This window comes from Eriocheir sinensis, chromosome 63 (genome assembly GCF_024679095.1).
Source record: "Eriocheir sinensis breed Jianghai 21 chromosome 63, ASM2467909v1, whole genome shotgun sequence".
Classification (NCBI taxonomy): Eukaryota; Metazoa; Arthropoda; class Malacostraca; order Decapoda; family Varunidae; genus Eriocheir; species Eriocheir sinensis.
Genome location: NC_066571.1, coordinates 7,655,937 through 7,678,323, shown reverse-complemented (window position 1 = coordinate 7,678,323; position 22,387 = coordinate 7,655,937). Strand labels below are relative to the sequence as shown.

The 22,387-nt window shown below is 42.2% G+C and overlaps 1 protein-coding gene and 1 long non-coding RNA gene across 2 annotated transcripts in view; one reads left to right on the top strand and one right to left on the bottom strand.

The window, feature by feature from the left end:
• Positions 1-8,491: 8,491 nt before the first annotated feature.
• LOC126986950 (uncharacterized) overlaps positions 8,492-22,387 on the bottom strand; it is a 106,870-nt gene continuing 92,974 nt past the window's right edge. The window contains exon 3 of the long non-coding RNA XR_007740075.1: positions 8,492-8,524. This is a non-coding gene — a long non-coding RNA (uncharacterized LOC126986950). The remainder of the gene's footprint in view (positions 8,525-22,387) is intronic.
• LOC126986949 (orcokinin peptides type A-like) overlaps positions 15,687-22,387 on the top strand; it is a 31,419-nt gene continuing 24,718 nt past the window's right edge. The window contains exon 1 of the mRNA XM_050843489.1: positions 15,687-15,845. Within this exon, the coding sequence (XP_050699446.1) occupies positions 15,774-15,845 (72 nt within the window). The 5' untranslated portion in view covers positions 15,687-15,773. The remainder of the gene's footprint in view (positions 15,846-22,387) is intronic.

Sequence of the window (22,387 nt, the reverse complement as noted above, 5' to 3'; positions counted from 1 at the left end):
CAACTAACGCAACACCAGAAGAAGGAGGAGGAGGAGGAGGAGGAGGAGGAATAGGAGAAGATGGGGTAAGAGAAGGAGGTGAAATAAGATGAGGAGATGAAGTCGCAGGAGCACAAGAAAAAAAGATGAAGTAGGTAAAGGAAGAGGAAGAAAATAAAACGAAAAAAAAAAGAAAAGGGGAGAAGAACAAGACAAGAAGTAGTAGAAAGAAACAGTGAAGTAAAAGAAGGAAATCAAGTCGCAGGAGAACGAGAAAAAGGAAATTAAAGTAGGAAAAAACGATGAAGCAAGAGAACATGAAAAAAACAAAAAGGAAAAACAGAAAATGAAAAAGAACAAGAATAACAGCAAGGAGTAATAGGAGGTAATGGGAAGATTAATAGAAAGAAACCCCTTAACCTCCCTATGTATTTTATTTATTAACAGCAAGGGAGACAGCTCAAGGGCAATAACACAAAACAAAAGCAATAAAAAAGCTCGCTACGTACTTTATAAGCCGCTAGTTTTGTCTGAAAGGTGAAACAAAGGCGTGAAGTCGATCAGAATATGTGCCTTGAACCTAAGCTATCACCGTCAAGCATTCGGAGGTAGCGGCGAGGTGGTGTGCGTGTGTGTGTGTGTGTGTGTGTGGGTGGGTGTGGGTGTTAAGGGGGGGTATGTGTGTGTAAGTGTGAGGGGGGGAAGATTGGAAACGACAGAACAGCCTCCCTTGAAAAATGGCATAATCTCGCTCACAGAAAAAGGGTTAATGCGTGCAAGAACGTGGCGAGGTGAGATATGGCTGTTTGTTTGTTTGCCTTTGAGAGCGGATGCGAACTGGTGACCGTCGAGCTAAAAATAATGAATGGAATGAATACGAAAACACTAAAAATGATACAAAAATGGAATGAATATCTGAAAACACTAAAAATGAAAATAAGTGGAATGAATATCTGAAAACACTAAAAAAAAAAAAATGGAATGAATATCTGAAAACATTAAAAATATACAAAAAAGAGGAACTAGTATCTGAAAACACTAAAAATATACAAAAAAGTGGAACTAATATCTGAAAACACCAAAAAATTATCAAAAAATATATATAAAAAATGGAATGAAAATCTGAAAACACAAAATAAATACAACATCGCAAGTGAAAATAACGAAGCGCCTTACAAATTAATTAAGGAAAGTCAGAAAAAAACGATACACCTTTTTTACGGAGAGTTAAATATAGAAGGAAAACAAACAAAAAAGATTGAAAGGTCTCGACAAACTTAAAACTTGCAAAATATAACTGAACTTGTCCGGCATAAAAGAACTCGAACAGGACTTTTGAAACATTAATTATCTAAAGGGAATTAAATGCTTGAAGCGGCGAAATAAAGGAATGATTCAATTAACTCGGCAACAAAAAAAAGAAAAGAAAATGCATAAAAAAACAGTACAGAGAAAGGAAAAAGGCAAAAAATGAAGACAGGAACAAATGGAAAACAAAGAAAATATGCACAGAAAGAGAGAGAGAAAGAAAGAAAGAAAAAGAAATAGAGAAAAAAAGGAGAAAGGAATCAGTGTTAAGGAAAGAAGAACGGCAAAAAAAATGGGAGGAAGGAAGAATGGATGGAAGCGAGGGTGGAAAAAAGGAAGAAGGAAAGAAAAGGAGAGAAGGAATAAATAGAATCCAAGAAATGAAGGATGCAGGGAGAGAAAGAAGGTAAGGAAATAAGGGAGGAAGGATGCAAGGAAAGTAAAAAGGAAGAAAAGATGAAAAAAAGCAAATATTTATAAAAAAAAAAACATGAAAGATAAAGATAATAAATTAAAGGATAAACAAAGAAAAAAAAAGAAGGAACGAAAAATGCTGAAAACAATTGCTTCCTTACACACACACACACACACACACACACACACACACACACAACCCCCCACCCTCTCCACACACACATACAACTGGCCCCTCCCTCCCCCTCCCTCCCCCCCCAATTATCAAGTCACCCAGTCAGGAAGTATTCAAGTCCCCCCTAAATCGTGCATGGGCCGGTCAACCTCCCCCCGTTTTCTATGAAGTGTGACGCCCGCCAACACTAGGAGCTTACATGCGGCTTTCCAGGCATTTCCAGAGACACACAATAATGCCACGACCTTCATACTGTGTTTCCCCGCCCTGCCAGAGAGAGAGAGAGAGAGAGAGAGAGAGAGAGGGGGGGGGGATGGTTGAGGAGGGAAGTCATCGTGAGGTGGATATAGTAAATATGATAGAGCTTCTTTCTTCTTCTTCTTCTTCTTCTTCTTCCTCCTCCTCCTCCTCCTCCTCCTCCTTAACTCTTAACTCTTCTCGTCCTCCTTCTTTCCCTTCCTCAACTTCTCCTTCCTCCTCCTCATATATTTCTATTTCTGCCGTGTGTGTGTGTGTGTGTGTGTGTGTGTGTGTGTGTGTGTGTGTGTGTGTGTGTGTGTGTGTGTGTGTGTGTGTGTGTGTGTGTGTGTGTGTGTCTCTCATCAGGCCCGGCATCCTTATTTTCCCATCATCCTTCCCTTGACCCCGAGAGGAATACACACACAAAAAAAAAAAAATCACTCTCCCCCTCCCCCTTCCCATCCCTCCCTACCCCCCCCTTTTCCCCTCCTCCCTGCCCTTTCCTTCTTTTCCTTCCTGTTATGCATGCCTTTTTATTTTCTCCCCTTAATGATATTTCTTTCTTCTTTATTTCCCTTTTGTAACCTTCTTTTCTCCTCTATACCTTTCATTTTTTTCAATTTCTCTTTTTTGTTTCCTTTCCTCATCTCTATTATTAGCTCCTATTCCTCAACTTCCTCCTTTCATCTGTTTCTCATTCACTCCCTTTATCATCTCCCGCATCCTTTTACCTCCATATTTCCTTTCCTCTCTTTCCTCCAGCAATTATCTCTCCTTCCACATCCTACCATTTTTCAACTCTCCACCTTGTTTTCCTCCTTCAATCACTTCCCGATCTATTTTTCTTACGGTGTCCACATGTCCAAAAGTTTCATCTCCATTTCTCGCTTCTCATTATTCTCTCTCTCTCTCTCTCTCTCTCTCTCTCTTCTCCACTTCCGTTTTTCCTTTTTCTCCTCCTTTTCTTTCTTTCTCCTCCTCTTCCTCACCTCCTTCGTCTTTATCTTCCTTTTCCTTAACCACCTCTACCACTAACAACAACACTAATATCTCCTCCTCCTCCTCCTCCTCTTCCTTTTCCTCTTCCTCCTCGGCGTGGAAAACAAAACACAATCAGTCATACGAGGACCTGAAGGCTTCGTATGCAGATCCAATTTAGCGCCTGGATTTCGGGGGTCAAAGTCAGGTATAAAATAAAGAACTGTTTTCTTCGGAGACTCCCTTAAGAGGCTGTGTTTTCCCTCCCTTCCCTCCGCTGGTGAGATGGAGGTATTAGTGTGTGAGGGGAGGGAGGGGTGGAAGGGGTCTGCGGGTGGGGGGTGGGAGGGTGTCTTTGAATGTGAAAGGGGGTAGTCTGTGAGTGTGTCGGGGGATGGGTGAGGGGTGTGTGTGTGTGCGTGCGTGGGAAATAAATCAGGTAGCTAATTAGCACCTCCTTCTTGGGTAATTAGTCAAAACCACCTCCTTCCTTCTCTCTTTCTTTCTCTCGGCATCTTTCTTTTCCACCCCCCCCCTCTCTCTCTCTCTCTCGCCATCATTTTTTTCCCTCTCTCACTTTTCCTTCATCATTTTCTTTGCCCATCACTGTCCTACTTCATCTCTCTCTCTCTCTCTCTCTCTCTCTCTCTCTCTCTCAAGGGAAACATTGGGTCTATCCTTATATAATAGTTCAACCATCCTATGTCTGGTGTGTGTGTGTGTGTGTGTGTGTGTGTGTATTGAAGTATTGTCGTGAAGCACCGAAGGCGAAAAACGAGAATGAATATATGAATAAATGAATAAAAGAATGAATATAAACAGGAAGGAAAAAGGAAAGAAAGAGAAGTGGAAAATCAGGTAAGAGAAAAGGAAATGAGGGAGGAAAATGGAAATAAAGGAAGGAAGGAAAGTCGGAATTATGAAAAGAAAGGAAGAAAAGAGTAGCCAGGCGGACGAACGACGCACAATCTCATGTTCTTTATTTAATATTAAGTGAACAATTTAGAGTCATTCTTATGCGAAACAGCCCGCGCGGGACAGCTTGAGGGGCTTAGACTCACGCACCTCCCGAACACTTCTCTGAAACCTGACGTACTTAATGTGAAGTGAACAATTTAGTCATTCTTATGCGAAACAGCCGGCGAGGGGACAGCCTTAGGAGCAGTGATGGCCAAAGAAAAGGAAGGAAGAGTGAGAGGGAAAAAAAATGAGAGAGAGAGAGAGAGAGAGAGAGAGAGAGAGAGAGAGAGAGAGAGAGAGAGAGAGAGAGAGAGAGAGAGAGAGAGAGAGAGAGAGAGAGAGAGAGAGAGAGAGAGAGAGAGAGAGAGAGAGAGAGAGAGAGAGAGAGAGAGAGAGAGAGAGAATGAATGCGGTAAAGAAAAAGGGAGTTCTGGCAAAGGTGCAAATTGGCTACCTGATTTTTTTTTTCGTCGTATTGCAAGACATTTCGCCGCCCAAGAACACATATATGACAAGGCTTTCGTAGGAGTTGTGGGTATTTCCAGAAGTAGTTTTATGACCCTGGTGGTAGTCTGACCCTTCTTCCGTACCGTGAACCTAAAGGAACACTCATTAGAACCCGACTGACCCCCTCTTTGACCTTTAGTAATAGCTGATGTGAGAAGCGAAAGTATCTTATAATACCGACCTTATTTTTGCTAACTTGGACTCACGTACCTCCCGGATAATTCCCTGAAATCTGGCTCACAGCTACACAACGCGGAAGTAATTTAGCAGTAATATAACCAATTTTCCTTTTTTCTTTCTCCTTTGAAGCAACAGTAAAACAAACTTAAGATTAATATTTATTTTGTTCTCCTTCTTTGATTAATCCAACTATATTTTTCTTTTTTTTATGGCATCGTTACTTCTTTTTTTTTTCTTTAGTTCAACAAGTTTTTTTTTTTTTTAATCCAAGTTATTTCTCTTCATAATTTTTCTCTTATCTTTAATCAGGCAAATTATCTCCCTTTCTCATATCTTACTTTTTTTTCCTAGTGTTTTTTTTTTTATGGCATCGTTACTTTTTTTTTCTTTAGTTCAACAAGTTCCTTTTTTTTTAATCCAAGTTATTTCGCTTCATAATTTTTCTCTTATCTTTAATCAGGCAAATTATCTCTCTTTCTCATACCGTACTTTTTTTTCCAAGTGTTTTTTTTTCTTTAAGACAACTATTTCTTTCATCAATTTGCAACATTTCTATTTCTTTGATTTTCGTTAATTTACTCAATCCAATTATATATATTTTTACTTTTCTCTTTAACTAACTCAATACCTTCTGTTTCTTTTATCCAATCTTCCTAATATTTTTTTTCATTTATCCAATTTCAATAATATCTTACATTTCTCTTTAACAATACAACAACAATGAAGACGCATAACTTTTTTGTTTCCTAATTTTTCCATCCAATCTCATCTCCCGGGAAAGAATGTGAAGGAGATAAAGTCAAGGTAAACTGATGCTGAGGAAAACCCCACGACGATAATGGGAGGTGTTAGGAACTGCTATGAACGTGGAAATAAAAAAAAAAAAAATAAATAATAACTTTCTTGTTCGCTTATTTTTCTTCTAATCTCGTTTCCCGGGAATGAATGTGGAGAAGGACATAAAGTCAAGTCAGGCTGAGGAAAACGCCACGACGATAATGGCAAGTATTAGGAACGGCTATGAACGTGAAAATGAAACTAATAATAATAAATAAATAAACATAAAAGAAATATAGTTAGAAGCTTCCAGGTGGCGTTATAAGCTACGGAACAGCTGCAGGTGAAGGTGTTTATGATCATCACCGCAACTGTACACCTCTGTCTCTCTTCCTCTATCATTTTCTTTCGATGCGTTACCTGTTGATGCCACTCAGCGCACCCACACTACTAACACACACACACACACCTGTCCGTCCTGGGGAATCAGACGGACAGGCGGCGTCAATATTTATGGATGCATCGTATATGTTGCAAGTGTCTGTGTGTTAACGTCAATAAACACTACTTACGGACTGACTGGTTTTACTTACATGATTAACTGAAGGCAGTACCGATGTTATGATTCATTACAAGCGTGGACATAAACTAAAATGCTTCTTGTAGTTAATAGCAGCAACGTTATGACTGGTTATGAATGTGGAATAAGCGGTTGTAAGCGTGATATGAATGGTTATAAACGTAAAATGAATGCGAAATGAATGTGATATGAATGATTATGGAAGTGAAATGAATCTGAAAAAAAGGTTATGAGCGTAAAATGAATGCGAAATGAATCTGATATGAATGATTATGGAAGTGAAATGAATCTGGAAAGAAGGGTTATGAGCGTAAAATGAATGTGAAATGAATCTGATATGAATGATTATGGAAGTGAAATGAATCTGGAAAGAAGGGTTATGAGCGTAAAATGAATGTGAAATGAATCTGATATGAATGATTATGGAAGTGAAATGAATCTGAAAAAAAGGTTATGAGCGTAAAATGAATGCGAAATGAATCTGATATGAATGATTACGGAAGTGAAATGAATCTGAAAAGAAGGGTCATGAGCGTTAAATAGAAAGAAAATATTGACGGGAAGGAAAGGAAGTGAGGGAGGAAAAGAAAAACATGGAAGGAAAAATGGGAAATGAAAAAAAAAGTCAAGAGGGAAGGGAGTGACGGATGAAGAGAATAGAAAACTTCCCAATTCCTTACAAGTTAACACGATTAATTTACATGAATAAAAAAAGTTCCCCAAAGTTAACAGCAACGTTATGAATCGCTACGGGCGTGAAATATTAATGAACTCTCAGGTGGGCGATGTTAAACGAAAGGGATACGATTATCATTGACAGGTGACAGGTAGAAGGAACTAATACAGGTGACAGGGTAAAGGAACCAATACGTGGACATGTTAATTAAAGGTACTAATGCGTGTACAGGTGAAGGGTAAAGGAACAGGTAGGCAGATGGCAGTATAGGAATTCATACGTGTACAGGTGACAGGTTAATTAAAGGAACTAATATATGCACAGGTGACAGGTTAATTAAAGGAACTAATATATGCACAGGTGACAGGTTAATTAAAGGAACTAATATATGCACAGGTGACAGGTAAAGGAACTAATATATGCACAGGTGACAGGTAGGCAGGTGTGCTGTTATGGTTGGCCGGGGACGTGAATACACCCAGAGCCGAGGTGCCATAAGTAAGGTAAGGCGATTATGTATTTCAGAGCCTTAATCCTCTTGTCCCTCCCACCTCCCCTCTCCCGCGAGCCCAAACAGGTGGTAGCGTGTAGATACTAATAGATTGTTGTGGCAAATTTCGTTTCGTATCTCTTATTTTTCTCTATTTGTCTATATGTCTAATTCGGTCTGGCCATCTTTCTGTTTCTCGGTCTGTCTGTTTGCCTGTCTTTTTGCCGGTTTCTCTGTCTGGCCATCTTTCTGTTTCTCTGTCTGTCTGTTTGCCTGTCTGTTTGCCTGTCTTTTTGCCGGTTTCTCTGTCTGGCCATCTTTCTGTTTCTCTGTCTGTCTGTTTGCCTGTCTTTTTGCCGGTTTCTCTGTCTGGCCATCTTTCTGTTTCTGTCTCTCTGTTTGCCAGTCTTTTTGCCAGTTTCTCTGTATGTTTGTCTGTCTATCTCAGCCTGTGTCTGTCTGTTTGTTTCTGTTTGTCTTTGTCTATCCATGTATCTATGTCTGTCTGTCTGCCTGTCTGGATCTATTTCAATAACGAACTACATAATGAATTGAATATCTAATGGAGAACATGCGCCCGAGGGATAGTTGCTTCACTCACCCGTCGCCTATACTTCCGACGATCCCCTCGAGCAAACTCCCACGCAACCGACCTATCCATCTTAAGTCCTTCCCGGCAGGATCAATCGACTTGCCCAACCATGAGTCGCCTCCACTCAGGATGTCTCGTACAGAAACAACCATGTACGCAGGATCGCTATTCTAATTAATAAAGTGCGTAAGTAATCAACTAAACAACTAACCTTTTCTATCCATATACTCATCGATCCACTTACCGTCAGGAGCAGAAGGGAGCGGCAACCAGAAACAACCATGTACGCAGGATCGCTATTCTAATTAAAAACGTAAATAAGTAATCAACTAAACTACTAACCTTTTCTATCCATATACTGATCGATCCACTTACCGTCAGGAGCAGAAGGGATAGGCAACCAGAAAAACCATGTACGCAGGATCGCTATTCTAATTAACAACTTAAGTAAATAATCAACTAAACTACTAACCTTTTCTATCCATATACTCATCGATCCACTTACCGTCAGGAGCAGAAGGGAGCGGCAACCAGAAAAACCATGTACGCAGGATCGCTATTCTAATTAACAACTTAAGTAAATAATCAGCTAACCAACTAACCTTTTCTATCCATATACTCATCGATTCACTTACCGTCAGGAGCAGAAGCGAGCAGAAACACTCACTCTGGAACACGAAAAAGAGAAATCTGATTATTTTCCAAACGTAAGACTCGGTGATTCTTCTCGTTAATTTGATTGGCGAGGAGAGAAGGCAAGGTTATTTTCATCAAGGTGAGTAAACAGAACACTCGAGACGGCTTCAGCACACGCTATGAATGAGGGAGGTGAGGCAAGAGCAGAATATTGGTCAAGAAGGGAGAATATAAGTTTACAGGTATATATAGCGAAGGGCAACTTTCTATTTTTTTTCTGATCATTATTTACGTTAAACTGACTAAGGACTTAACATAATAAAAGTTGCTGTAATAGAGAGGCGACAAAAATAGCAGCAGAGGGTTATTGAAGGAGATGATGAGATATTTATTCTCTATATTGAAGGGCATTTTTATTCCTCACGACAGACTACGCATTTGCCATTTTCCTCAACGTTTCGGCGCCCAAGCACACATATTTGACAGGTGACAGGTAGAAGGAACTAATACAGGTGACAGGGTAAAGGAACAAATACGTGGACATGCTAATTAAAGGTACTAATGCGTGTACAGGTGAAGGGTAAAGGAACAGGTAGGAAGATGACAGAAAAGAAATTCATGTGTACAGGTGACAGGTTAATTAAAGGAACTAATATATGCACAGGTGACAGGTAAGCAGGTGTGCTGTTATGGGTGGGACGAGTTGTGGGCATTTCCAGGGATAGTTTTTTGACACTGGTGGTAGTCTGATAAACCTTCTGTACCATGAACGTGAAAAGAACGTCCATGAAAACCCAATGAATCTCCTCTTTGGCCTTTGTATATGACAGGTGGGCAGGTGTGCTGTTATGGGTGTGACGAGTTGAGAGGATTTCCAGGGATAGTTTTCTGACACTGGTGGTAGTCTGATAAACCTTCTGTACCATGAACGTGAAAAGAACGTCCATGAAAACCCAATGAATCTCCTCTTTGGCCTTTGTATATGACAGGTGAGCAGGTGTGCTGTTATGGGTGTGACGAGTTGAGAGGATTTCCAGGGATAGTTTTCTGACACTGGTGGTAGTCTGATAAACCTTCTGTACCATGAACGTGAAAAGAACGTCCATGAAAACCCAATGAATCTCCTCTTTGGCCTTTGTATATGACAGGTGGGCAGGTGTGCTGTTATGGGTGTGACGAGTTGTGGGCATTTCCAGGGATAGTTTTTTGACACTGGTGGTAGTCTGATAAACCTTCTGTACCATGAACGTGAAAAGAACGTCCATGAAAACCCAATGAATCTCCTCTTTGGCCTCTGTATATAGTTGATGTGGAGGCGGAAGCGTTTGAGAATACCGTCCTAAAAAAATAAAAAGTAAAGTCCGGATTAATAAAGCGACTTAACTTTAGACAGAAGGACCGACAAGAACAGTGGCGCCCTCTACATGGCAAGCTTCGATAGTTTCCCATTTCTTTTGCCAGGAATATAAATGCCAAACAAGGACAATAACTACAATAACTATCATATGCAAGGAGCGTAAACGATATATTTTCCGTCCCCCCATCAGGTTGAATTATAGATCTCGAAGTTTAACCCGTCCGCTAAGATTGGCACGGATTTCGCCTTCACTGGTGGCCTGGTAACATATGCTCCCAGGTCCTTCTGTGCCTCTGGGGTGGATAGTGGAGTGTTTCCCATGTGGTATTGGTATGCTGGATTTCCCCTCCCAAGATGCATGACCTCACATTTTTCTTCACTAAATTGGAGCAGCCACTTTTTGTACCACTTCTGTAGCTTGGTAATGTCTTCTTGTAGGAAATCATCATCCAAGGGGTTAAACACAACTAAGGAAAACTATTGGTCACTTTTCAGACACGAGAGAAAGGAATATTGAGAAGATGAGAGGAGGAGGATATTGTTTCCTGTTGGTTTGATAACGGTAAAAATAAAGCTCTCAAACTATGACCATTAAAAAAAATCGTCTCTTCTTCAACACATGAGAAAAGAAAATTGCGAGGAAGGGAGGAGGGAGGCGCCGCGGAGGATGTTGTTTCTTGTTAAATCGAGGAGGCAAATAATGAAAATCCCAAACTATGAACATAAAATAAAATAAAAATGTTGCTTCTACGATAAATTAGGAAAGAAAAAAGAAAAGAAAAGGGAGTAGATGGTGTAGAGGAGGGAAAAAATAAAGATCTCAAAAACAATAAACACTAAACAAAATATTCTTCACTAGTTTGTTACGTAAGGAAGAAATATATATAACAAAAGAACAGATAAAGGCGAGTCTTGCTTCTCATTCCACCGATAAGGGTAAATAATCTCAAAAACTATAAGCATTAAACAAAATATTCTTCACTAGTTTGTTAGGTAAGGAAGAAATATATATAACAAAAGAATAGATAAATGCGAGTCTTGCTTCTCATTCCACCGATAAGAGAAAATAATATTGATCTCCCAGAATGAACCGTAAAAAGAACAGTCACCATTAGTCTGTTGCGCAAGGAAGGAATACAAACAAAGGGGTGTATATGCGACTCTCGTGTCCTATTACAATGATAAGAGGGAAATATACAGACGTCCCCTCCTAAGAAATGTCAGTTATTGCAAAGCCGAATAAGCAACGGCGGCTTCCAAACAGTTGATCGCTTTTGTAAACTTGCACGCATATATACACTCCCACCCACCCACCCACACACACACACACACACACACACACTCACACACACACACTCCCACAGCAACACCTACCAACACCCTCACACACACCAACACCCCCCCACCCATCCACACCAACACCCCCCCACACACACACACACTTTTGTTCCTATTATTTATTTTCCTATTTCCTACTTCTTACTTCCTATTTTCCTACTTCCTACTATTTTTTCCTTGGCCTATTTGCGCTATTCAATTACTAACGGAGAAGACTGGATGGAGCGTTGGATGGAGCTCTTATTAACCCGTACAACGAATATCTACTTTCGTTATAGGAGCAGTGATTAGCGAGCATTTTTTATTCATTTATTTCTGCCCTTAAGCTGCTTCCTGTACTGTATTAAAAAAAAAAAGAAAAAAAAAAAGAGAAGGCTTGCAGGGAACGGGTCTGGCTGACTGATGTTGTTGGAAGTGATCTTAGTGGAATGGCCAAGGAGGGGAGAGCTTGTAAGATGGACTCAAATCTGAAAAAGGATGAAGAAAGGAAAAATATCCATTACATATCCGATATAATAGAAAGGGAAAGTTTGTAACATGCGCGTAAATCTCAACAAGGATGAATAGAAGAAGTGTATCGTTAAAAAAATAGCTATAATACGAAGGCTAAGCTGATAAAATAGACGTAAATATCAAAAGGGACGAACAGATGAAGAAATATAGTTACCAATTCGTTATAATAGGAAAGGAAAGCTTGTAACATGGGCATATCTCAACAAGGATAAATAGAAGAAGATAGAAGAAGAAATATAATTATGAATTCGTTATAATAGGAAGAGAGAGCTTGTAACATGGGCATACATCTCAACAAGGATAAATAGAAGAAGATAAAAGAAAAAATATAGTTACGAATTCGTTATAATAGGAAGGGAGAGCTTGTAACATGGGCATATCTCAACAAGGATAAATAGAAGAAGACAGAAGAAGAAATATAATTACGAATTCGTTATAATAGGAAGAGAGAGCTTGTAACATGGGCATACATCTCAACAAGGATAAATACAAGCTAGAAGAAGAAATATAGTTACGAATTCGTTATAATAGGAAGGGAGAGCTTGTAACATGGGCATATCTCAACAAGGATAAATACAAGATAGAAGAAAAAATATAGTTACGAATTCGTTATAATGGGAAGGGAGAGCTTGTAACATGGGCATATCTCAACAAGGATAAATACAAGACAGAAGAAAAAATATAGTTACGAATTCGTTATAATAAGAAAGGAAAGCTTGTAACATGGGCGTATCTCAACAAGGATAAATAGAAGAAGATAAAAGAAAAAATATAGTTACGAATTCGTTATAATAGGAAGGAAGAGCTTGTAATAGGGGTAAATCTCAATAGGGCGAAGATAAAAGGTATATAAATCTGTTGCCATAGGAAGGATAATGATAAAAAAATTAAGCCGTAACGGAAAGTGTCGAGTCATGCTTCCTGTTGAACTGATGGACACATCCGCTTTAGTGGAGGAGAGGCGACAGGAGTGAGATTAGAAAAGAAAGCAAACAGCCAATGATGGGGAGACAGACAACAAGCAAACAACAATACAGACAAATAATGGAGATAAATAACAAACAAACAAATAATGGAGACAAACAGAGGAGGCAAACAACAAACAAACAACAATAGAGGAGAGACAAACAGCAAACAAACAATGGAGAGAAACAACAAGGGGGAAAAAAATAAGACAAAAAAAAGACCAACAATCATTTCTCAAAAAAAAAAAAAAAAAAAGTATAGAGGAGTTGCCAAAAAAGGTCAAAATCGGGAGGTCAATTTCGCGAGGAGACACCCCTTGTACGCCTCACCTTTTCACCTGATATTTAAGACAACACAAAAAAACAAAGAAAAATGCATTAATGATCAGCTGACGTCACCCAGATAACACCGGACTAAGTGCTCGGCAAATGTTGAACGTTAGCGGGTCATGAATAAGGTAGTGTCCCCTGAAACACTAATTAACAGGTTACACAAGGCGCTTCCAAGAAAGAAAGAGAACGGGTAATTGCTTGGCTCCATAGACTCGGGGCTCACGGCGGGGGAGGGAGAGGGTATTAAAAGTACAGGTTATGGGAGGAAGTAACAAAATATGAAGAGAAGGAGAGGTATTTATCAATATTTAGGGACGCTACACGATGCTCTCTCTCTCTCTCTCTCTCTCTCTCTCAGGCACTCCCTTCTTACTTGTTTATCTCAGGTTTTTTTTTTCTCTCGCGTGTATTACAATTTCCCACGGTCACATCTGTTCACATCCGTTTATTCTTTCTTTCTTTCTTTTTTTCTTTCTTTCTTTCTTTCTTTCTTAGTCCGTCTGTCTATCCGTCTGTCTGTCTGTCTGTCTCTGCCTCTTCGCAACACAGGACAGAAAAGGGGGCACGCGTGTTGGTCTCCTAACAGGACACTTGATAACTTGGGTACTCCCTTCAGCGGACAGGCTCGTCACTGCCCTGTCCCCGAACGCCAATCTTCTCATCCTGTCCCTAGTATTTTCTTCTCAGCGCGTGCGTTTCTGAGGTGGATGAAATGGTACGCCGTGGGAAGGAAAGGGAGATGTTGTACTAATGATGTGTGTGGGAGGGGAGGGGATAGTGGATGAGGAAGTGGGTGAAGATATGGGTGGATGTCACGTTAAGCTATGTTTTGTACCGTGGATGAAGTGGATAAAGTGGATAACTGAGAGAGAGAGAGAGAGAGAGAGAGAGAGAGAGAGAGAGAGAGAGAGAGAGAGAGAGAGAGAGAGAGAGAGAGAGAGAGAGAAATATACATAGATAACAGTGGTACAATGGGTATACAAAGAAAGTGTGAACGTGAGCGATGAGTGAGTGAGTGTGGGAGAGATCAGCTGGTGGCGTCAGAGAGAGAGGTCGGGATCGTGAGAGTGAGATGAATGTGGAAATGGACGTGTGAGCGAGCGTGGAGAGCTTATATAAAGAGATAAGGTTAGCGGAGAATTGACGGTAAACTTAGGTCGGTATCATAAGACAATTTCGCTTCTCACATCAGCTATTTCTAAAGGTCAAAGAGGGGATCAATCGGGTTCTAAATGGTGCTTCTTAAGGTTCACGGTACAGAAGAAGGGTCACAATACCACCAGGGTCATAAAACTACCCCTGGAAATGCCCACAATTCCCACGAAAGCCTTGTCAAATGTGTGTTCTTAGGGGGCGAAATGTCTTACGATACGACCCTTAATATCATAAACAAAGGCCTGTCACCCCCCTTGAAGAGAGACGAGTGCAGTCACTGTGTCTTGTTTGGCCTTACACACGGTTCAGAAACTTGATCCCTCGCAAGAGATTTAAAGAGAAAGCTAAGAAGTACAAACAAATGAGTAGAAAGGAAATTCTCTCTCTCTCTCTCTCTCTTTTATGTGTACGCCTATAGCTCCGGTAGGCTTTTCATGAGGGGCTCGGATGATAGTCAGCCCCAGCCCGTCATGGCGCAGGCAAATGTTTATAGTGGCGCCATCTGTATCTCTCTCTCACGTTAAATAATTCCTTCTTACGTTTTCTTGATTTCAAAAATTTAAGAATATTTTAGATTATGCTGTGTACAATATAGAGAGAGACAGGAAGCGAGCAACAGGAAGCGGGCACCAAGCAAGCATCTGGGAATGGACAAAGGCCAACGCTAATCTAACACCGATTAAGAATAACCAAAGGACGTCGGCAAGTCGGTCATATCATGCGTAGAACAGATAACAGATGGACGGCGGAAGGAACAGTGCGACTACCCAAGAATTGTAGAAGTCAGGGCACACCGAGAATCATGTAGAGATGAAATTCGAGCATTGTCCGGGACGGGATGGACTCCACTAACAAGACACAGTGGGGTGGAAAACGCTGGGAAAGGTATTTGTCCTGCAGTGAAACAGTACTGGCTGAAGGTGATGATGGTGATGATGGTGATGGTGATGATGATGATGGTGAAGATGATGGTGATGATGGTGATGGTGGTAGTGGAAGAGAAGCCTAGTAAATGTGAAAGAAGTGGGTGTGCAGAAGTGGGTGTGTGGGAGGGATGGGCGCCTGTGGGTGTGGTTTGGGAGTGCGTGGGTGTGGGTGGGGAAGTGTGTTGGGCGTGCGTGGGCGTGTGGGAGTGGTTTGTGCGTGGGTGCGGGAAGTGCGTGTGGAAATAGATGACTGATGTGTGTTTTTCTTGGGTAGGGGGGGGAGGGGTCATCGTGGGCGTGTGGGTGGGCGTGGGTTTGGGGCTGGGTATGGGTGTGGGGTAGTGGTTATTGTGTCAGTGGTATGGGCGTGGGATGGGCGGTGGGCGTGGGTGCGGTGGGCGCGTGGAAGTGGGTCACGGGCGGACATATAATAACAGGCGTGAGTTTCAAAACCAACACCGCGGCTTCGTGGGTGACGCCCCGCCCACCTGTTGACCCACCCCGCCCACTCCTCGGCGGGGAGGGGCGGGGCGTGGCGGGGAGGTGGGCGGAGCCAGGGTAAGCTGCGGGTATATAAGGCAGGGCGAGGCGTTGAAAGACCGTATTACTCCCGGAGCAGTCCTCACACGCGGACCTCCTCAACCACAAGCACCACCACCGCCACAGCCCCGCCACCGCCACCGCCGCCGCCATCATGACCCGCGAGGTGATCTGCACAGCCCTCCTCCTCACCCTCTGCGTCATGGCCCACGCCGGAGCCATCAAGGTGAGTCCCTCCAAACTCACTCCCTCTCTTGGCCGCACTTCGCCGACCGTTGCGTCACTTTGCGTCAACTTCAGTCACTCTAGCGGCGGGACTCCTCAAGGTTGAATCAATGTCAGGTAACGTCACGAATGGGTCATGTCAGGCTACAGGAGGGCAGGGTGGTGTTTTAGGACATTCATTTGAAGATCAGTTTGCCGGCGAGTCACGCAGAGGGGCGAGGGGCAAGTTGAGGCAGATTAACGACACCACGAGACTCCTGAACGTCCAATCTAGCTCAGGTATCGTCAAGAATGGGTCACGGCAGATCATAAGAGAACAGAGTCGTGTTTTTGGACATTCATTTGAAGATCAGTTGGCCGGAGAGTCACGCAGAGATTTAAACAGCGACACGGGTCACGTTGAGGCAGAAGAACGACACCGCGGGACTCCTGAAGGTTGAATCAAGGTCAGGTAAAGTCACGAATGAGTCCCGTCAGGTAATAGAAGGACAGGGTGGTGGGACATTCATTTGAAGATCAGTTTGCCGGTGAGTCACGCCAAGACTTAGACAGCGGCGAGCGAGACACATTGAGGCTGAAGAACGACATCGAGACTAAATTTAGCACCGAGCCGTCGACTGACAAATACAACGAGTAAGTCCATGCAGAGACGCCACGGCAGGACAGGCACCGAGTCTGTCAACATTTATACAACTCACTGTGGCGGGAATACTGGAAAAAGCCTCCTGCAGCGGCCCGGGGTTCCCAAGGGGGATAAGGACGCAGGGGCTGAGTGGAGGAGCCGGCGGGGGAGGGCCGAGATAAGGCCGTGCCGGTGACGTGCTTATGTCAGGTGAGGCGCCGCGGGTGAGGGAGATCCCGACGCTGATGGGCGGGCGGCACAGGTAGGCTATTTGCTGGTCAGGTGTGGGGGTTGAAAGGAGGGACCTGTTGGTGTGGAAAGACTTATAAAAAGGCGTTAGTGATAAGTTTTGTGAATACTACCTTAAAAATAAATATATAGAGATTGGGTAGGACGGCACAGGTAGACTATTTACTGGTCAGGTGTGGGGATTGAAAGGAAGGTACCTGTTGGTGTGGAAGGATTTACAGAAAGGCGTTAGGGATAAGTTTTGTGAATACTACCTTAAAAATAAATATATAGAGATTGGGTAGGAGTGAAGGTTGAAAGGAAAGGATTTGTATGAAGGCGTTAGAAATGTGTTTTGTGGATGCTACCTTAAAGAATATATATACAGGTAGGCGAGGTGTGAAGATTGAAGGAAAGGCTACCTGCTGCTACGTAGGACTTATAAAAAAAGGCTTTAGGAATATGTTTTGTGGATACTACCTGTAAATAAATGTATATATAAATGGAAGAACACCTACTGAGGGCGAGGAGATAGAGAGGTAAGGTAAAGTTGGGAGCATTTGCTGTAACTCCACGTGTTTGCCAAAGGAAGTAGCCATGTTATCGTATATCCCGTTGGCAAACCAGCACGCGCGGCCCTGTCTGTTCTTTCTCCCTGGGCCTTGAAGCGTCCTGCATCACGCGGGGACAGAGAGAGAGGTTGACCGGTAGTAAGGGAGTACTTTATATTGGTAGAAATAGGGAAGAGGTGCAAATGTAAAACTAATCTACCTTACTGCAAGATACGTGAGGACAGCTGGCGATCTTGCACTCATTAATAATTTTCAGAAGTCAGGCGGCGGAGATAAAAAAAAGAACAGTTCGGTAATGACTTGCAAACGCGTGGCTCATCGGTTGTGACATTCATCTCAGGTACTAATGAGACGGTATTCGAATCCTGACACTACACACAATCTTCAATACACGGCTCAGTCCCAGCAGTAAAGCCACCGAGAGGGGGTACAGGAGGGTGACGGTGCCGCGGTCAACCCACCTGCCGAGCGCACCTGGAACACCTGCATAAAAGTCCCGCGTCTGCTTGACCAGTCCTCGCGGCGTGGATCAGTGTCACCTGCACGATGTCTAGTCACCTTTACTTTACTATTTGCGTCCACGAGTCACAAGAAAGTAAACGTACAATCACGAAGGCTTCAATATATTCACCTGCACAGGATCACAATAAATTAAAAGTATAGGCATGAACACCGCACCCTATCTACCTGGATGCGATTTCTCCCACCACCTTTGCTTAACTATCAGAGTTCAGCAGTTCCACGAGCCACAATATAATCACAAGTACTCTCACGAACACTCCATCACCTACATGCGATTTCGCCAGTCACCTTCAACATTCGAGTCTGGCAGAAGAACGGCCCATAAAAGAATCACTACAATATCTACCTCTACGTGGCTCCTTTCGTGGTCTTACCTTTACGATCTGAGTCCACAATAGATCACAAGTACTCTGACGAACACTGCAACATCCACCTGCATGCGGGTCATCACGTCATCTTTTACCTTTACGATTTGAGTCTAGCAAGGCCGGGACCAGCATGCGGCGAAATCAATACAATCAATGGCACAAAACTATCCCCCGCGCTACGGTAAGCATTCATATAACCATTAAAACGTTGCTACCTTACACTTGCACACGAGACTTGCAATGGGATGAATAAATATAAAAAGCAACAAAATTTTTAACTCCATAACATTTTTAAGCACTGCCAATGACCACCAAGACCTTACTATCTTACACGAGCATTGAGATAGAAAGAACTACGAGGTGTCCCCAACATACAATCCCTAACTTAAGATTTTCAAGTATTGCCAGAACCAGAACCATCCCTGTTACCTTCAATGCCTCACTGCCTCACACGCACACAGATCATGACCCAGTGTAGGAGGGAATATTATAGTCAGAACCAGAACCATCCCTGTTACCTTCAATGCCTCACTGCCTCACACGCACACAAATCATGACCCAGTGAGGAAGGGATTATTATAAGGTCAAGGTACCCCCATGCATAAGTGTCAGGTGTTACTTTATTGAGGTTACGAAAGCGTTGTGTGGAGAGACGCTTGAAGGGGTGACTGAATAAGAGGTCTTTCTGTGATAGACTGTGAATATGTGTGTGTGTGTGTGTGTGTGTGTGTGTGTGTGTGTGTGTGTGTGTGTGTGTGCATGAGTCAGGTAATTACGCACACAGGTGACAAAAGAGATGATGGCATGAGCCAGTAATTAAGTCCTTTGTGCTGCCTCATGGAAGAATTCAGGAAAAAACAACACACACACACACACACACACACACACACACACACACACACACACACACACACACACACACAGAGGCAGGTAAAAAGCCGGGCGTTGATTAGCGGGTGTCACGGACCAATCCCGAGCGAGACCGGTGACAGGGCGGACAATCACGCTGAAGAAGAGGGTCAACAAGGCGGATGACGCGGAACTTTGCACGGTTGAGAATAAAACATGAAATTTACATTGTCCGAGAGCGAGAGCGAGAGAGAGAGAGAGAGAGAGAGAGAGAGAGAGAGAGAGAGAGAGAGAGAGAGAGAGAGAGAGAATATGTTATCCTTGCAGATCTTCACTAGAGCCAAGCCACTGAAGGGAAGCACACCTAATTAAGCCTTTGTGGGCCTATCAATGACTCCTGAACCGAGATTTTGACAGGATGAAGCCACAAGACGCTCATTTCATAGTGAGAGAGAGAGAGAGAGAGAGAGAGAGAGAGAGAGATGGGGTGAGAGAGTTATACGGTGTGTGTGTGTGTGTGTGTGTGTGTGCTCGCGGGCTTCAATACTAATCTCCCGGAAGGCAAAAATATATCCCGACTCTAAATGTGCAATAAAAAGCAAATACAAAAAATAAATAAATAAATAAATAAACAAGCCCCCCCTCCCCTTCCCCCCTCAGTCAAGTGCCATCAAAGTCACCGAGCGTGTTTTCATTCCCCCTCAACTTTTTTTTTTTATTCTTACCATTACTCCGAAAAAAAAAAAAAGAGTAACACATTATTATTCGCTCCAAAATTAACTGCTTTCCTGTGTGTGTGTGTGTGTGTGTGTGTGTGTGTGTGTGTGTGTGTGCTTCGATTTACTGCGAAAACATCAAAACAGGAGATTATTAAAAAAACTGATGTATATTTTAGTTTCCCGCGGTAAACAGAGGAGATGGGGACAGGAGAAGAGAGAGGAGAAAAGCAAAGAATGAAAGGAAGAGTAATTTAAGGAAGGGTTGAAGAGTAAGAAAGGAGAGGAAGGGAGAAAAGAAGATAGGAAGGTGGGAATGAAAATAAAGAAAAGAGGAAGGACTTAATGGAGGGATGAAAAGTAGGAAAGAGAGGAAGGGAGAGAAGAGAGAGGAAGAAGCAAAGAAAGAGTAAAGGGTGTCGTTAAAATAGGGGTAAAAAGTAAGAAGAGGAAGAGAGGAAACCGAAAGTAAAGGTGAGAAGATAGGAAAGAGGAGGGATTTGAATTAATGAAAAATAAGTAAAGGTAGGGAGAGAGAGAGAGAGAAGGAATAGAAGGTGGGAAGCAAAGACAGAATAGCAGATGGAGTTAGAGGAATGATAAAAAATAAGGAGGAGAGAAAGGGGGAGAAGAGGAAACGAAAGCCAGAAAGAAAGTAGAGGATAGTAAAGGATGAAAACGTAAGGAGAGAAAGGGAAGGATAAAGAAAGAAAGATGAGAAAGAAAAAAAGTACAGAATGGGGGTTAGAGAAATGATAAAAAGGAAGAAGAGAAAGGGAGAGAAAAGAAAACGAAACCCAGAAAGAAAGAAGAGGATAGTGAAGGATGAAAGAGCAAGGAGAGGAAGGAAGGAAGGGAAAAGGAAGGAATATAAGAAGAGAGAGAAGAGGAGGAGTAAGAAGTTAGATGAGAGAGAGAAAGAGGAAAGGAAAGGAAGGTGAGAGGCAAAGAGGAGTAGAGGAACGATTTGAGAGAGGAATGATAGAGGAGAAAAGAAATTAAGAGAAAACGAAAGGAGGGTTAAAGCCACAGAAAAAGCGAAGAGAGAGAAAAGTGAGGCAATAGAAGTAAAATGGAAAAAGAAAATGAGAGAAAATAAAGAACTGGGACACAGGAAGAGAACGTAATAACGGGAAGTAATGCACGAAGGGAAAAAGAGAGTAAGGAACGAAAGGGAGAAAGGAGAAACAGAAGAAAAAGAGAAAATAGGGAAAGGAAGGAAAATGAGAAAAAATGAAGAAAGAGACGCATAGAAGGAAAAATATGACTAAAAAGGAAATAAAAGGAGGGAAAAGAGAAAGACAGAACTAAAACCATAATAAGGAGGAAACAGGAAAACTACAACGGAAATGAAGAGAAGGGAAGAAATGACAGGGAGAAATATTAGACTAGGGAAAACAAGGAGGAAAAGAAAAAACAACAGAGATATATGAAGCAGCGGGGCAGGCAGGTACTTCAGGGCCAGTTAATTACACACACACCTGCCACACCTGTATGCACCACACCTGCTGAGATTATGAGCTTTAAAACAACAGAGAGAGAAATGAGGAGAGAGATGTGGCTAGAAGGAAAGAGGAAGTGTATGAAATTTCCCTCTCTCTCTCTCAGCGGCTGCCTCGTAATCCTCTCGTAATTCCGACAATCACACTCCCGTCAGTAGGATTAGGAGCCACACAAAACACCTAATTCTCTCTCTCTCTCTCTCTCTTTAAAGGTCAGTGGCGTGCCGTTCTACATTATGGAAGAATAGGTAGTAGTAGTAGTAATAGTAGTAGTAGTAGTAGTAGTAGTAGTAGTAGTAGAGATAACACTTTTCCACACTCTTTTCTTCCGTATTATTATCTTATTATTATTATTATTATTATTATTATTATTATTATTATTATTATTATTATTATTATTATTATTATATTCTTTTACTAATCCTTATCCCTTATCCCACTTATTTGCAGCCCTCTGACCCTTCTTTCATATCCTACAACTCCTCCACCATCTAATCCTTCTCATTCCCATATTTTTCTTCCTCTCTCCTCTTCCACCTCTTTGTTCCTTCCCTTTGCTCTCCCGCTCTTCCAATTCTAATACGAAATCAAAACATCTCTTGAGGATCCTCTCTATACTCGATCGGTTACACTGGCTTAAGGGATTTACTTGAGCAATTCCACGGTGAAGGAAACAATATCCGACTCCACTGTACACCTGGGGCCGGCCGAGGCTTTTAACGCTCTCCTGCCCGCCTCCCACTTTCCTTCCCTCTTTTCCTCTCTCCTTCCTTCCCTCCTTCGTAAGCTTCCTGTTCCTCTCTCTACCTGTACTGTTGCACCTAATCCCCCTTGGGTCTTCCGAAGGTTTGTGTGTGTGTGTGTGTGTGTGTGTGTGTGTGTGTGTGTGTGTGTTTTCCAGGTCTATTTATTTGTCTGTCACTCTCTGAAGGGTTGATCATACATAAATCTGCATAAAATGATGAAATAATTACTTGTATTCTTTGGACATCGCAGATAACGCAAAATCCATCATCAAACTAATACTCAAAAACAACGATTCGCACCAACGTGACAGAATGATGACAACAGGTTTTCACATCAGTATGCATGTACTCTTGGGATAGGTGTGTTAGTGTGTGTTGGTGTGTGTGTGTGTGTGTGTGTGTGTGTGTGTGTGTGTGT